General features: G+C 46.2%; 1 protein-coding gene and 1 long non-coding RNA gene across 12 annotated transcripts in view; one reads left to right on the top strand and one right to left on the bottom strand.

The window, feature by feature from the left end:
• The window catches only part of MCF2L2 (MCF.2 cell line derived transforming sequence-like 2), a 212,803-nt gene that overhangs the window by 171,539 nt on the left and 26,658 nt on the right, over positions 1 to 14,606 (top strand). For all 11 annotated transcript variants that reach the window (XM_081007785.1, XM_081007794.1, XM_081007795.1 and 8 more), the window contains exons 22-26: positions 620 to 841; positions 4,776 to 4,868; positions 5,824 to 5,902; positions 8,797 to 8,869; positions 13,985 to 14,094. In XM_081007785.1, coding sequence (XP_080863911.1) covers positions 620 to 841; positions 4,776 to 4,868; positions 5,824 to 5,902; positions 8,797 to 8,869; positions 13,985 to 14,094 — 577 coding nt within the window. The remainder of the gene's footprint in view (positions 1 to 619; positions 842 to 4,775; positions 4,869 to 5,823; positions 5,903 to 8,796; positions 8,870 to 13,984; positions 14,095 to 14,606) is intronic.
• Positions 1 to 14,606, bottom strand: part of LOC308478534 — a 69,425-nt gene that overhangs the window by 4,988 nt on the left and 49,831 nt on the right. The window lies entirely within an intron of this gene.

The following is a 14,606-nucleotide window of genomic DNA, read 5'->3' on the forward strand; positions in this document are numbered from 1 at the left end:
TTCAAGCTATGCAGTATAAATTCCGTGTTTGTAGGCAGTCGTCTAAGTGCCCCAGGTACTTTGATGTCAGCAGTGTGTCAAATCAGCTCAACATTCCACTTATGCTGGCTGACAAAACAGGAAGTGATTTCCGTCAGAGGGATTATGACCCGGGGGATAATTAGAAAGTGGAACCTTTTTTCTTGGTGGTGGGGGTGTGCAGGGGTGGAGGAAGGGGTGTGTGGTGGGGGCAGGTGGCCTGGGTGTCTTTGCTGAGGGGGGTGACATTTGGCAGTTGTGGGTGGGCAACGCGCCGAATGTCCACCATCGGCGGCTCGTTCCGCCCCCAGCTGCAAAGCGCGTGCGCCACTCTGTGCATCCGAGCAGCTATCCCATGCCTGGGAGGGCACCTTCTGTGCCCCGCCCCTGCCCCCCCTCGGGAGCACGCCTGCCTTGGGCAGCGTGGGCATATGCTCTGCCGCTGGGTGTGTGGAGTTTGAATATAAACAACAAAGACTCATGGGGCACCTTAGAGGCTAACAGTTGTATTAAGGCATATGTTTTCATGGACTATAGCTATTTATTCAACTGACCTATGGGTTAGCATCTTCCTTCATACAATTCTTCCCTCTTTCATTAGGGAGATGTGCATGAGCTTGGGAAACTGCTCCTGCAAGGCTCCTTCAACGTTTGGACGGACCACAAGAAGGGTCACAACAAAGTGAAAGATTTAGCCAGGTTCAAGCCAATGCAAAGGCACCTCTTTCTCTATGCAAAGATCCTGTTGTTCTGCAAGAAGCGCGAAGAGAATACCGATGGCCACGAGAAGTCTCCTTCGTACAGCTTCAAAAATTCTCTAAAGGTAAGTGGTTTGTCGTGGTTGAAAGCGGTGTGGAAATCTGCAAGCCACCAACTGTTTTAAAGTGCACATCTGGAATACCATTGGGATATCGGAAGCTGCCTTCTACCTTGGTTATTCTAATGGCATCACTGGCACTGATCAGCAGCAGCTCTTAAGGGTTCCAGACAGGGGTTAATTCCGGGGAGATGGCAGGGACTGAACCTGCAAAGTTCTGCGTGCGAAACAGATGAGCCTACCACTGAGCCTACCAAAATGGCCTGGAATAAACTTGTGCCTGCCTGCTGCCTGTAGAGAGCTGTAGATGGGAGGAATACTGTTATGTACTGAGATTGGGTCCTAGAACAATAGGCAGGTAGGATCCTAGAATGCAACAACTGATTGGACTGCAGGAGCAGCCCAATCAGGCTCCAGTAGGGAAGCAGAATCAGCCAATTACACGGGACCTATTGTGTAAATAATGTATACAAAGCCAGTGGTTTTGGGGAAAATTCATTCACTGTTCTGACGAGCTGCAATAAAGAGCATGAAATCACTACGCAACTCCAAGTATATTTCAAATACCGTCACCTTTTTTGGAGGAGAGTACTGGAGACTTGTAATGGTATTGCGAGATCTGTGTTTATCTACAAATTCGGTAGAAAATAATGGGAAGAGATCCCTGCAGCAGCCAATGAAACTGCTGGTCCTACATCAGATTCCACAAAGCAAGAGCAAGCCAAGCCGAAACTGAGATAGGTCAGGGGTGGGGAACCTCTGGCCCTGGTCCCAACTTGACCTGCCTGACTGGTATGCTCACCTGTCCCAAACCTGACATCATATGTGATGTCCCTAACCCACGGAGAACTCATTTGCACACCCAAGCAGAAAGTAAAATATTGGTAAGAATCAATAGGGTAGTGCTCCCTCCACCCCTCTCTCTATAAAGGTGATTGATCAGGGCGACCAAACCAATTTATCTGCTGAAACCAGGGTGGAATCTGGATTGAAAAAGACCCAGATACTCAGCTTCATCCAGGCACAACTACATTTGCTCAGACACCACCCTCTCAAATCCCTTATCCTTGTTGTTGTTGTTTAGTCGTTTAGTCGTGTCCGACTCTTCGTGACCCCCTGGACCAGAGCACGCCAGGCACTCTTGTCTTTCACTGCCTCCCGCAGTTTGGTCAGACTCATGCTGGTAGCTTCGAGAACACTGTCCAACCATCTTGTCCTCTGTCGTCCCCTTCTCCTTGTGCCCTCAATCTTTCCCAGCATCAGGGTCTTTTCCAGGGAGTCTTCTCTTCTCATGAGGTGGCCAAAGTATTGGAGCCTCAGCTTCAGGATCTGTCCTTCCAGTGAGTACTCAGGACTGGTTTCTTTCAGAATGGATAGGTTTGATCTTCTTGCAGTCCATGGGACTCTCAAGAGTCTCCTCCAGCACCATAATTCAAAAGCATCAATTCTTTGGCGATCAGCCTTCTTTATGGTCCAGCTCTCACTTCCATACATCACTACTGGGAAAACCATAGCTTTAACTATACGGACCTTTGTTGGCAAGGTGATGTCTGCTTTTTAAGATGCTGTCTGGATTTGTCATTGATGAGTCCCTTATCCTAAAAAGGGGCATTTGCAACCTAATACCTTTGGGTCCTGAAAGGGCTTCTTCAGGAGGGGATGTACTACGGTCTCCTTCAAAGCAGTTGGAACCATTCCCTCTCAGACTGCAGCAGTCATCCCTCTAGCCAGCCCCCCTCTTCGAGATTATGCAAGCCAAGATGTGCAGGGGTTGGCAAGGTCTGTGGTCAGCTGAACCCTGCAAATATTCTGTCCACATCAGCAGGCTATACGAGAACTCAGACTGATCCCACAAGGTGTAACTAAACGGAACTCTAGGGATAGTGCCAGGATTTGCATTAACTGCAGTGTCATTCATGCCAACCAAGTCAGTGAAACTTTCTTTGCCCCGGGGCGAAGAAAAGTGCCCAGACATGGCACTTTAAATCATGGGTGTGAGTCTAGAAATGCTGCACAAAAAAGTCTCTGGCAATAGGGCACCCAGCTTGTGGGTGGGTGTGCAGGGCAAGTTGCCTGGCATAGACAGCTCTGTCCTTCAACACCTTGCCGTTCCTTTCTGCCGCCCAGCATCTTCCACCTGAGGCAGCTTTCTTACTCTGCCAAACAGTAGGACTGGCCCAGGGAGGGTCATTAGAGCCTTTGAGCTCCAGGGCTACTGAAGCCATACCTCTTTTCCCTGGCTTCTGACATATGTATCTGCATATCTTTAGGACCCACCCTTTTATGATTATAAAGTGTTTAAAACTGTTTTTAATGTTGTGTTTTAATTGCTGTAACCCACCCCAAGAGCTGAGATTGAAGGGTGGGTAATACGGTAAGCTAAAACAATAGCAACGGTGAAAACTAAATTTGTCTTGCAAACTCTACATAGTCAAGGAGGATAATTCTGCATCTTTCTTGTTTTAGAACTGCTTTTAGCATTGCGTTTCCACACTTGCCTTTGGGTTGCTGTTTTGTTTTTTTATCGGAGAGAGGGAAACTGTACAACTTCTGCCTTCACATCGAAGGAGAAGGGGGATTGTACACTGTAAACAAAAGAAGCAGCAATTTCAGCTTTGTTTTCACTGGTGCTTGTAGCATTTCAGCGTCACTTCTTGTGTAAGACTTTCAGTAATACAGCAGGCTCTGCCTGCTTTTGAAGTATTTTCTTGGCCCCAGGAGAAAAAATCCAGTTTCGTAAACAGTCTGACCTGCTAAGCTAAGATTTGAGGCATGATCCACCATGCACTTGCCTGTGATCAGACCTTTTGTAGATCCCCATCGTTCAACCCGGACACTGAGGTCCAGCGCCGAGGGCCTTCTGGCAGTTCCCTCACAGCGAGATGCGAGGTTACAGGAAACCAGGCAGAGGGCCTTCTTGGTCATGGCTCCCGCCCTGTGGAATGCCCTCCCATCAGATGTCAAAGAAATAAACAACTATCTGACATTTAGAAGACATCTGAAGGCAGCCCTGTTTAGGGAAGTTTTTAATGACGGATGTTTTAATGTATTTTTAATCTTTTGTTGGAAGCCGCCCAGAGTGGCTGGGAAAACCCAGCCAGATGGGTGGGGTATAAATAATAAATTATTATATCATGTTGATGATTATTTAGATTTATATACCACCTTTATCTTCCAAGGAGATCAAGATGGTGCACATGGTTCTCTTCCTCTCCATTTCATCCTCACAACAGTTTATATATAAACTGAGGCAATGATTCACAGTCTCTGTGTGAGTAGGCTTGGTTATCGTGGAGTCGACAGGCCAGGCACATTCATAGAATTGTAGAGCTGGAAGGTATCATGAGGTCCCATCTAGTCCAGCCCCCTACAATGCAGGAATCTCTTTGCCCAACCCATGACCCTGAGATTAGAGCCTCCTGCTCTACCAGCTGAGCTATCCTATTTGCGCTCTTACCTTGCCTTTTTATCTTGTGAACTGCCCTGAGATCTTGTGAAGAAGGGCAGTACAGTGCTACCTCGGGGTGCGAACGGGATCCGTTCCGGAGCCCCGTTCGCATCCTGAACAGAACGTAAGATGCGACAGTGCGTCTGCACGTGTGCGGGTCGCATTTCGCCGCTTTCACGCATGACGTCGTTTTGACCGTCTGCGCATGCGTGAGCGGCGAAACCTGGGAGTAACGTGCTCTGTTACATCCGGGTCGCCGTGGAGCGCAACCTGAAAATATTTATCCTGAAGCGTATTTATCCCGAGGTATGACTGTATATAAATCTTAATCTTAATAATAATAATAATAATAATAATAATAACAACAAATGCATGTTGTACTGGTTTCATGTGCTCTGTTATATGAACTAAAAAGGGTTAGGGAAGGCAATATCATTCTATATTGTGGAGGCAAAATATTGTGTTCAACATTCAAGGTTCTCTTTTCAACAGATGAGCACGGTTGGTATTACTGAAAATGTCAAAGGCGATAACAAGAAATTTGAGATCTGGTACAATGGCAGAGAAGAAGTCTATATTATTCAGGTACTGTAAGCCATGCTTTTTCTTATCTCCACCTGCCTTTCCTCTAATCTACTCCCAGATATTATTAATTCCACGGTGTGATAGTTGAGCAGGTGTGGAGATGACAGAGGGAGTGAAAGAGAACCACACATGGCTCCCAAGACATAAGACATGTCTCATAAGAACGTGAGCCGAGCTGTTCCTAGCTGAGATCTCCACAGCTGCAAATTCACTAGACAGTGTTAAGTAAGCCACTATTCGCTTAGGGTTAAATGGAAGATTCCATCCCCACCATATGCCTTTTAATTTATTTACTTGTTTATTATTGCATTTATATCCCACCTGTACTCCGAGGAGCTAAAGGTGGCAAACACAGTTCTCCTTATCATCACAGCAACCCGCGAAGTAGCTAGGCCAGACTGAGAGACAGTTGCTGTCCCAGGGTACCTCAGGGAGCTTCAAGGCTGTGGACTCTTGTCTCCTAGGGCTCAGTCCAGCTTCCCCCTCACAAATTCTCCCTGCTCCACACACCAGTTGCCTTGCTCCTAGCTGTCTGTGATGGAACATGCTCATTTACCCCATGCTTCAGGTAGGTTTTTAAAAAAACACATTCCCCAGGTTCCCGAATATTCATCCAGCCGGATTTTCATCCAGCATATTTTCTTTTTTTAAAAAACAGCAACACACAATATTTTCCTTCCTCATTGAAACACTGCTCCAAGCCAAAAGAGGGGTGGGATTAGCTTCACCACCAAACCTTTTGCCTACAGAAATCATTTTTTGAGGACGGATGTCATCAACAGAAAGGGAAGGAATCGTATATCTGTGGGTGCAGATTTCCTGGTGGAGGAATACTCTCATGATCTGAAAGAGGGCATATGGCAGCGCAGATGAATTCACATGAACTATTCAAGGCTATTCAAGGTGACTGCCTAGATCACTTGTGATTTACATCTGTCTTTTTTTTCTCCGCTAGGCTGCTTCCGTGGAGCTGAAGAACACCTGGGTTTCTGAGATTAGAAAGGTCCTGACGGGACAACTGGAAGCTTGCAGAGGTAGGGCACTGCAGAGGGAATGGTTTGATATGTGTGCGTCACTGCTGTATTCCCCATCCCTCCCTTTTCCGAGGGCTTAATATTTCCCAAACTGCCTGTCACAATTGTTCATGCAATGAACAATAAATTAATTGTATTTTTATAGGTCCTTTTGAGCTCACAGATCCACCCATTGCTGTGCCTGCCCACTGTGTCTCTGTGTGAGTCACTGTTCTGGCCTTGCCGTCACCTAATCTGGCTCCTTGGGGAGGTTTCTTTTGCTGCAGCTCTGCCTTGATCAGCTCATTTAATCTCTCCTGAATTTCCATCAATCTCAACCCATAGTTTTGCCTGGTGGGGCTGATGGGAGTTGTAGTCCGAAATGTCTGGAGGGCACCAAAGTTGGCACAGGCTGGGTTAAAGCTGTGTGCTGGATGCTTCCTAGGAACGACACAGCTCTGACACTTGCTGTTGACATTATTGACACCTTTTGCATTTATACCATCATGAGTGTGCACACACTATGCATTTGAATCCTATGGCCTCCCCCTAAGAATCCTGGGAACTGTAGTAAACCCCCCAGGATTCTTTGGGAGAAGCAATAATGCTTCTCACATATGGTGTGTTTGGCATTACTGAAAATGTCAAAGGCGATAACAAGAAATTTGAGATCTGGTACAATGGCAGAGAAGAAGTCTATATTATTCAGATACTGTAAGCCATGCTTTTTCATATCTCCACCTGCCTTTCCTCTAATCTACTCCCAGATATTATTAATTCCACTGGTTGGCCCTCAGCTATCAAAAGAGCAGGAAACATTGACATTGTGGAAGGGGCTGTAAGTCGGGCTTTCTTGCAGAGCATCCCAGCTGTGCTTTGCTCCTGAGAAACTATTTTACAGTGGGTGGGAGGGGAAGCATGTGAGGACAAAGTGATTCCTGTCCCTCTCTTCTTGCGACAAATCACTCAACTGACATTGAGCCAGGTGACGTTGGAGGGAGGATATCTCTGCCAGATACAACTCATATGCCTGGAAAAGAGCATCCCTGACCTTCAGGTACACCCGTCTCCTTTGTCACTGGATTTCCATCCAGGGTGTAACATTCGAATCCTGCCTATGCGCATAAAATCCGGTGCACAGAGATCTAGGTCACACAGTCATGAATGGAATCCAGCAATTGGCCACATGATCTGGGCCTACGTGTATTGCGTTTTACATGCGTAGGTAATATGAACTGTAACCTGCATTTGGCGTCTGAAGATGCCACAGGCAAGACAGATGAAAAAAGGAAGAGCTTATTCGCACATCGCATATTAAAACTATGTGATTCACACCATTCTGGTAGCCGCCAGCAAAGGGTGGCTTTAAAAGTGGGTTAGACAGATTCACGGTCATCAGCAGCGACTCACCGTGATGGCTGTGCCTTTGCTGTAATTGCTGCATGTCGTATTCTCTAATGCAAACGAAGATATATCTCAGTGCAACCATGTTAAGCGGTTTGAAGATGAAAGTGAATAAAAACAATGTTCCAAAAAACTTCAAACTTGCACAAGCGGGCAAACAGGAAGGGGGGATTAAAAATACATTAAAGCATCGGTCATTAAAAACTTCCCTAAACAGGGTTGCCTTCAGATGTCTTCTAAAAGTCAGGTAGTTGTTTATTTCCTTGACATCTGATGGGAGGGCGAGCACCACTACTGACAAGGCCCTCTGCCTGGTTCCCTGTAACTTGGCTTCTCGCAGTGAGGGAAACGCCAGAAGGCCCTCAGCGCTGGACCTCAGTGTCCAGGCTGAACAATGGGGGTGGAGATGCTACTTCAGGTATACTGGACCGAGGCCATTTAGGGCTTTCAAGGTCAGCACCAACACTTTGAATTGTGCTCGGAAACGTACTGGGAGCCAATGTAGGTCTTTCAAGATCAGTGTCTTGGCAGCCGCTCCCAGTCACCAGTCTAGCTGCCGCATTCTGGATTAGTTGTAGTTTCCGGGTCACCTTCAAAGGTAGCCCCACGTAGAGCACATTGCAGTAGTCCAAGCAGGAGATAACCAGAGCATGCACCACTCTAGCAAGACAGTCCAGCAAGATGTTTTTCATTTGGCAGATGGAGGGCACAGTCCCCTGCCCTTCTGCACCCACCACCTGAGGCACATGGCCCAATGAGGTTCATGATTCATCCGGCCCTGTTAGCTCAAGAACCTGGGAATGGTGTTCATATCTGCCTGGTTCACACATACTACTAAAACTGTGGGTTATTGTTAAGTGTGAACCCTGCCCAATAGCTTAACTAAGGTTTCTTTACTGTCTGGTGATCTGAAGCCATGGGTTGTTTCTGGCTTAGAAACCTTGGTTTGTTTTAACCATGGTTTGATGTTGCATGTGAACACAGCAACCTTCATTAACCATGGTTTGCTTGGTCACCTGGCCATGTAGTCAGACCGGCTGGAAGACAAACTTTGGAAAGCTATGCTATGATTGGTTTGATTGCCTGTGGGGCAACTCATAGTTAACTTGTAGTATGTGTGATCTAGGTCACTCTCTTTCTGCTTGTGTGCAACAAATCACATAGGGTGGCACTTAATAATATTTTTTATTATTTATACCCTGCCCAATCTGGCTGATTTCCCCCCAGCCACTCTGGGCGGCTTCCAGCACATATAAATTCATAGGAAAGCACCAAACATTTAAAACTTCCCGATACAGGGCTGCCTTCAGATGTCTTCTAAAAGTTGTGTATTTCCTTATCTCCTTGACATCTGATGGGAGGGCGTTCCACAGGGAGGGTACCACTCAGAGTGAACTTATTAAAATTAATAGACCTAACTTAGTCATGGTCATTAATTTCAGTGGGTCTATGCTGAGTAAAACTTTGTTGAAAGCTGCACAAATCCAACCTTTCCTTGTTTTCTTTAACAGAGGCAAGCCAACTACACCAAAGAATTACCGAGAGTGTGTACCATGCACCCATGAATTCATTCAGCTCCTCCAGGTAATTGCTGTCTAGTATGCTATTTTATAGTACAGTGGTACCTCAGGTTACATACGCTTCAGGTTACAGACTCCGCTAACCCAGAAATAGTACTTTGCTTCAGGATGAGAACAGAAATCACACAGCAGGAGGCCCCATTAGCTAAAGTGGTGCTTCAGGTTAAGAACAGTTTCAGGTTAAGAACGGACCTCCAGAACGAATTAAGTACTTAACCCGAAGTACCACTGTATGCTGTTTCATTTTTGAAAGCACATGGGTGCCATACAATCCACCTTCACTGCAGAGCGTACCAGATATACATACATACATAATTTTAGGGTGGCACTGTGGTCTAAACCACCAAGCCTAGGGCTTGCTGATCGGAAGGTTAGTGGTTCGAATCCCTGTGACGGGGTGAGCTCCCATTGTTCAGTCCCTGCTCCTGCCAACCTAGCAGTTTGAAAGCACATCAAAGTGCAAGTATATAATTAGGTACCACTCCGGCGGGAAGGTAAACGGCATTTCCGTGCGCTGCTCTCCTTTCGCCAGAAGCTGCTTAGTCATGCTGGCCACATGACCCAGAAAAACTGCGGACAAACATCTCCTCCCTCGGCCAGTAAAGCGAGATGAGCGCCGCAACTCCAGAGTCGTTCGCGACTGGACTTAACGGTCAGGGGTCCTTTACCTTTACCTTTTTATGCCACCTTTCCACAGTTCAAACCATGCTCAAGGCTGCTTACAACATGGGGGAGGATGTTTATTGATTTGTTGTTGTTTATATTATGTATTTTGTGGTTTTGTATTGTATTTTAATGTTGTGGACCACCCTGAGATCTACAGATGAAGGGCCGTATACAAATTTAATAACAAATACATAAATATATAAATGCATAAATAAGAAAATACGGAACTGCAATGTGACAAAAAGTCATGCCGTAATACTACTACTACTACTACTACTACTACTAATAATAGAAGCTATAAATAAATAAATAAATAGTACACAAACTGAACAATTTTCGCATAAATCACAAGATTTGAAATACAGATACAAAAAGGCAGCAGCAGCAGCCGCAACTCTCCCCGCAACAATACCCAAAGCCAAGCATCTTTAGCAGCAGCCTCAGGTTTTGCAGGTGGAGTCAGTCGGGGCTCCTTCCTCCCGAGCCAAGTGGAGAAGACCTGCAAGGCAAGGGGCAGTTCTTCCAGGATTCACAGCCAAGATATAACCAGGACTACAGGAGAATAGCACCTTGGGTGGGGCCGCTTTGCATCTCAGTTTGCTTCACACCTAGAGGCTCATGGAATATACTGAAAACCAGGAAGCCTGATTAAATTGATTAGCAACCTGACGTGCTGTGGGGACCTGTTGGCATCTCCTCGTCCTGCTTGCTCAATCCTATCTGCCCACTATTGCTAAACTGTTCCTTACACAGTGCAGGCACCTTTCCTCTGCTCCCTCTGGTGTTCCCTGCTTATTGCTCCATATATTCTGGAGCTGTTGCCTGATTCCTCCCTTCTTTGCTCATGTACAGTGGTACCTTGGTTTACGAACTTAATCCGTTCCGGAAGTCCGTTCTTAAACCAAAGCGTTCTTAAACCAAGCCCTGCTTTCCCATAGCAGCGGGAGACTCAATTGACAAATGGAACACACTCAACAGGAAGCGGAACATGTTCTGCTTCCAAGGCAAACCTACTTCCAGGTTTGCAGCGTTCTTAATTCAAGTTGTTCATAAACCAAGCTGTTCTTAAACCAAGGTACCACCGTATCCGCTAGGGGCTCTTTCAGAACGCCCCCTATCTCAGCCTCCACTCGCTGCCCCTTTCCCCAGTAGTCACTTCTGTTAGATCCCAGTTAGATGCTGGTGGCGCGCTCGGTGGCTGTGCTGGAGCAGCTGGAGGGCAAGCTGCGTGCCCCTGTCCAGCACTCTGCGTGCGCGACCTGCCTGCCAACCTGGCCTCGGGCGATGAGCTGCAGCACCTGGGAGCTCCGCGGGGACGGGCTGATGGAGCGGCTGCTGCTTGTCAACAATGCCGGTGAGTGGGCGGTGCCGAGACGCGCTCCTGAGCACGTGCAGGGTGCGTTCCTCCTCCAGGTCCAGAGGCAGCTAAGGGACCGGCTTGCAGGGCAGCTTCCTGCAGGGGCTGCTCTGCATCCTTAGAAAGGCCAGATCTCCCCAGAAAGGGCTAAGGCAGGGCTTTAGGAGGATATAACACTAGGGACATAAGCCACACATTAATAAATCTTTCTCCCAAGATCTGACAAAAGCTGCATCCTACAGATTTCTCTCCCTCTCCCCCCCCTTTCCCCCCCCACTTCTCCCTTTAATAGCTAAAACTTGGCATCTGCTATTTATAGTTATTTTTGCCCCAGTGCATCAGCTTGAAGCTGCCAGGTACTTAAATTCACTGTTTGCGTTTGTAAATTTATTTGGAAAGATAAAGTGTAATCAGTGGATGGTGGGATTTTGGGGGGGGAGGGGGTGATGGGATTTCTTTTCTTTCTTCCGGGAAAGAGATTTATTTGAACCAGGAGAAAGCCAGACGCCAGATTGTATTCTCCTCCCCTCCTCACACTTCCAAAATTGTAATTTTGATGGGTTCATTCTCTTTTGACCCCCCCCTTTCCCTCCCCAGTTGCTCTGATATAAGACCACTGAGCATTTTAAGGAATCCATATTTTTTATATCCTGATTATTTTTTAGGTGAATCATATAGAGATTTATTTTGTATATAATTGTTTACAGATCTCTTTTTTACATCGAGATGTGTATTAATTATATAGATGAATATAAATTATATAGATAAATTCTACACACGTGGGCACCCAGGGAGCATATGACCAACTAGGTGCAGTAGTAATAAGCTCATATACAATCCTGACACACCACCTCAGAAATGTACGGGTCTGAAGAGGTGTTTAAATGTACGCCATTCCTCTGAAATCATGCTCTTTGGGACCATATGATGTCTGGCACCAGCCGTTTTATTGCTGCCATAAATTCTAACTGGGTAACATCTCTTCAGGGAAAGTGTCCTTGGGTTAGCAAGTTGGAAGAGCGATAAAGTATAATGAGAAGTAATCCCAGTTTGCTTGGACTTTGAATATATATTTATTTTGGCGGTGGTGTTTGCAAAGGAACTGAGGCAGGGAAATAGCATGTAAATAAACAGTCGGTCGAGGTGGCTCAGAGGCAATGGGTGGGACCAAAGACCAAAGTGGCCAAGGCAACCCCCACAGGGGGTTGGACTAGATGACCCCTGGGATCCCTTCCTTATTCAATGTCAAGCTGAATAACTGAGAAAGGGATTATGTGCTTGCACACAAAAAGGTCCCAGATCCAAACCTGGCATCTCATCCAGATAAGACTGGGTATACCCAGAACAAACTTAGTTGGTCTCTAAGGTGCTACTGGACAATTTTTAAATTTATTTTGAGTGCATCAGACCAACACGGCTACCTACCTGAATCTAGATAAGGCTGGGTAAGACTTCTGTCTGAAACCCTAGACAGCCACTGTTGGTCAGTGTGCACACACTAGATGGACCACATCCATACGAGTTTGCAACCCACATTCCCATGCAGTTCGTGTGATCCACATTGTACATGGATCAGGCAGACAGGTGTAGTTCTCCCTGCCACGTCTGCTTTGCCCCTTAGTTACCTCTGGTGACTAACTGCAGAAAAGAGCAGGAAATTTTGCAGCAAGACACTTTCCCTTCCTACCTACCATTCCAGAGAGCAGCTATTGTGCTGGTGAGAGCAAGGTTTATGCAGCCTCTATGCAAACGAATTGGGCGTGAGTGAGCCAAACTGCCTGTGTGAGCAGTTCAGTAGTGGGGGTATTTTCCTTTGACTCCAAAGCAGTAACTGCTGTTGATTTGCGCGTCCTGCACTCTGCTGAGAGCACCGCTGGCATTTGAGCCCTGCAGTTTGTAAAGCAGTATAATGGATGCATGTTCTAGAAGGCTGGCTGTGTTTCTGTTATCTCTGCACTATATGTTTCAATTATTTTAAACATTCATTCCCTTTCACGAGAGAACCATGCAGCCTGTAGTTCCCAGAGGGAGGCAATAGAGATGGGCAAATATGCCAATTTCAGTTTCTCTCGTTTCTCCAGATTTAAGTTCAGTTTGGCACATCAGTTAACAATCGAGTTGCCATATTTCAAAAAGTAAAATTCCTGACACCTGCAAAGTTGTTGAGCTTTTTAAAGGAAACCTAACCCTAACAGCTTTTTGAGCTGTTTCCGCTGCTTTTCCCATCCGGTTTTTCCCTGCCGTACATTGGCATTTCCCCTGACATTTTGCTGATTCGACGTATGGCAAACCTACTTAACAACTTAAGAAAAACAATTCTCATGAAAAATTTTCAGCATTTTCATGCATGTATCTCCTTGACTTCACATTTTTGCAAGCAATCTCCCTTATTTAATGCATTTGGGTATGTCATTTTCATTTATATGTGCATTTTTAAAGTCACACTTTCCTCTAATATATGCTTTTTTGTACACATTATTGGTTGGATAAGTTTTGCATTGCGAGATTTGGAGAGGTGCAAATTTCAGAGGATAGCTTCATTCCAGTTTGTGTACTGTATCAAGAAAATGGGACTTAGGGAAGTTTGCATTAAAATCTGAACCAAACCCAAATTTCTTCCCCATCCGCTAGTGCAATCTGCTAATTTTGTGAATGGTTTCTTATCTAGTTGTTTGGTCCACAGATGACTGAGCCTGGTTTGCTGCGCTTGTTTATATTACCATGCTCATTATATGCCCAGCAAATTATCTTCCATCTCTCATTGTACATTTTTACAGTCCAAAGCTCACTCTGACAGGAAGGTTTTTAACTGGGGTGACATTCATGGTGAGATGGGGAAACTGCAACAAGAGGACCATCTCTGATGGTGCCACGAGGGCTGGGCTTTAGGGCAGAGGACCTGGGCAGGAGGGCCCCCAGATGTAACAGGGCATGTTGAAGCAAGTGGAATAACAGACACACGGTGCTCTGGAAAGGACCCTCCCTATAAGAGCATGAAGTCCAAAGTCTAGAAATCGCCTCAATGCACCATTGCACATTGATGCCCTTTTAGTGCCTATTTTAACAACGCTTGTTGCATTTCTTTTGTCTCTAAAGGTACGGCAGGAAATCCATGAGTTTGTGCGAGAACAAATCTGAGCTCTCAAGCCTGGAAATGTCCAACAACCGGGACAGGAACATCAGCCCCAACGCCAGACAAAAAAGAGGTAGGCAGTGCTGAGACGGAAGAACTCTAAGGAAGAAGCCTAGAGGAGATGGCGCGCATGCCGTTTCCCTCTGCAAATTTCTCCTTTCCCACACCAGCAGTTTGACAAGAGGCAGAAATTGGGGCTTCAAAGTGACCTGCATGAACTGCAGAGTGCCTTCTGGTCCTGATCCACACTTTTCAGGCACAACACACACAGGGATTTCTGTAAACACATTTGAATGACAACACAGGGCTCGCCCTCACTTCTGCTTGTCCCATGCCTAGAAAGCACGGGTTCAAGTGATTTTCCACTTGACCCGCTCCTTTCCCAGGGGAAACCCACTCTTTGGTGCTAAATCAGAGCAAGCATCAATCCAAAGAAAACTTGAATTGCCGATTGCTCTTGGGGGAAGGGGGAAGCTGCAGGACAAGAAGTGTGAATGAGCCCTTACTGAACTTGCCTTGGCTGTTATGCAAAGTGCTGGGCCACTTCACACAAGAATGGACAGGACATCCTTTCATCTTTTATCA

Source organism: Podarcis pityusensis, assembly GCF_964106645.2.
Source record: "Podarcis pityusensis genome assembly, chromosome: 5".
Lineage (NCBI taxonomy): Eukaryota > Metazoa > Chordata > Lepidosauria > Squamata > Lacertidae > Podarcis > Podarcis pityusensis.